Below are 2,253 nucleotides of genomic sequence, written 5' to 3' on the forward strand. Positions count from 1 at the left end.
CGGAAATCGAAGGCACCCCAAATCGTGGTGAACGAGTCTGAGCCGGGAGACAGCCGTTTCCTTTTTTTAATCACTCTTGGATGAGACTCAGGACCCGTGAAGCGGCCGCAGATGAGGAAACCTCGGGAAGGCTGAGAAGTGGTGAATTCGATTTGAAATTGCAGCCTACCGGTTTCCTCAAAAATCGGGCACCTTCTCACGGGGCTCCTGCGACACCTTGTTCTCACTCAGACTTTCCCTCGTACACGTCAGATTTCTCGATTACTCCCCTTAGAAGTACTAGACGCTGAATAGGTGGAATTCATTTTCTTGCGAAAGCATACGAACCCAATATATTGTATTTACATTTTTACACATTATGTATCTGAATGATTTTTACATCTCAGCTGGCGATTCACTTGCTGAGCTTCGACTCAATTACTTGTTTGAATTGATTTAGGATGGTAGATTCCCTCTTCTGGCGCTCCTCCTTGTTGAACATTGCTAGAGCTCGTTTCTCGTCCGCTGAATACAATTGCGATTCTTTCCGCAGACGAACGGCTTCCATCCTCCGATGTCGAGATCCGGACATTACGTAGCCCACGTTCTCGAACTGATCGATTTCATCCGACGTGAGACCGATCTCACCTCTTCGAGGTATGCGTTTGCCTTCGGCGATGAACGCCGCCATCGCAGCGCCTAGATTCGAAATCATCCACGTTAGTAGAGAGACGTGATAAGACGTCGAAATGAGAAAAGTGCGAGGAAATCGATATGAGGCTCACCCTCTCCGGGAAGCAAAGCTTTTCCCATCTCTTTTTGAGTTAGGAGTACTCTGTGGGGAAGGGGTCCGATTTCGTCGTCGTCCTCGGCCTCCATGAGGCGGTTGTTGCTCTGCTTCTTGCGCGTCTCCTCAATCCAATCTAGCTGTTCTTTATCCAGTACCAGCGGTTTCGGTGCCGGAGGCTTCTCAGCTTCTTCCCATTCGCTGTCCGACGATGATTCATCGGAAGACGATGTACTCCTGCGTGACTTCTTCTTGCTCTTTGCTTTCTTCGACTTCTTTGCCTGAATCCGGACGAGAACTCCCTGATTATCTGGCTCGCACCGGTCTTGGCACGAATAATCTGACGTATCGCGTGGCCCGTTCTCCGATATCCGAATGTGCGTCCGGTCGTATCGTCGATTCATCGAGTCACAGAACAAACTAACCTTTTTGGACTTCTTCGATGAGCTTCGTTTCACGGAAGTCTCTTCGGCTGTCACTTCGTCGATATCATCGTCGGAACTACGGTCACGTTTTGTTTTCTTCTGCTTCTCTCGCTTTCTGCTTCGTTTGACGCCTCGGGCATCGTCACCTGTGTCCTCTTCGCTCTCGGAATCGGACCGATCCCGTTTCCTGTGCTTAGTCTTTTTCGATTTCTTTGAACGCTTCTTCTTGTGGTGTTTCTTCTTCCGCGAGGACTTCTCTTTGCCAGATTTGTCTGTGGAGAACTTGTCGGCTCTAGTCGAACGACTGATGCTCGGATCTCACAACACGACCTCCGGTCTCAGCAATGTCAACGTTTAGCTTACCTTTCTTGCGATGTGAGTCCTCGTCCGGATCCTCCGACGACGATGGTTCATCGGGAGATGATGACCAAATACCAGGAACACCGGTTTCGCTGATCTCCTCCCGCAGCCGGCGCTTGTAGGCGGCGAAATCCTCGCTCTGGTTGTCTCCTCGACGATGGCTCCGACCGTGATCTCTGCGCGGAGACGACATGGTTCTCGCTTTCCAATCCTTCTGAAAACGTTTTTAGAATAAGAACGCACAGAGTGCAGACATCTTTGTTTGCGAGGTGTCGTAGATGAATGGGAGAGCGACCGTGGGGGGACCGTGGTCGGGTCCGTGGCGGAGGGAGACTCAGTTGGGTGTGAAAAGGATGTCCGGGGTCGTTAAGGATTCAATGTACTCCGTTCCCACATTGAACGATTTCGCATTTCGGCAGGAATCGCTTCGTTGCTTTGTTGTGTTCAAGCCTCCGAGCTGCCTTGGCTCTGACTATGTCATAGGGTAGGATTCAATATGGCGGATCTATGCTCCGTCAGCGGGGGCTGAAGCGCGCGTAATTCAAATTATTTTGTCGGCAGCAGGGATCGAACCCACGCCGCCTCCCGAATCCCGAACGAGCGGCGACGCTGCGGCATTTTACGAAGTGAAACGCACGTTTGCACGAGAAGTGACAAACGCGCTAAGCACTCGACCACCCGTCGCGTCCGCTCAGTCCGCAC

General features: G+C 51.4%; 1 protein-coding gene across 1 annotated transcript; it reads right to left on the reverse strand.

The window, feature by feature from the left end:
- Window positions 1-332: 332 nt before the first annotated feature.
- On the reverse strand, window positions 333-2,027 carry LOC100905028 (NKAP family protein CG6066). The gene is made up of 4 exons (XM_018641656.1): window positions 1,555-2,027; window positions 1,192-1,463; window positions 765-1,047; window positions 333-678 (listed from the first exon to the last, which is right to left on the reverse strand). Exons 1-4 carry the CDS (start codon window positions 1,742-1,744, stop codon window positions 395-397), a joined length of 1,029 nt encoding a protein of 342 aa, XP_018497172.1. The 5' UTR covers window positions 1,745-2,027; the 3' UTR covers window positions 333-394.
- Window positions 2,028-2,253: the final 226 nt, after the last annotated feature.

The sequence above is a fragment of the Galendromus occidentalis genome, unplaced genomic scaffold, assembly GCF_000255335.2.
Source record: "Galendromus occidentalis unplaced genomic scaffold, Mocc_1.1 scf7180000075914, whole genome shotgun sequence".
NCBI classification, from domain to species: domain Eukaryota; kingdom Metazoa; phylum Arthropoda; class Arachnida; order Mesostigmata; family Phytoseiidae; genus Galendromus; species Galendromus occidentalis.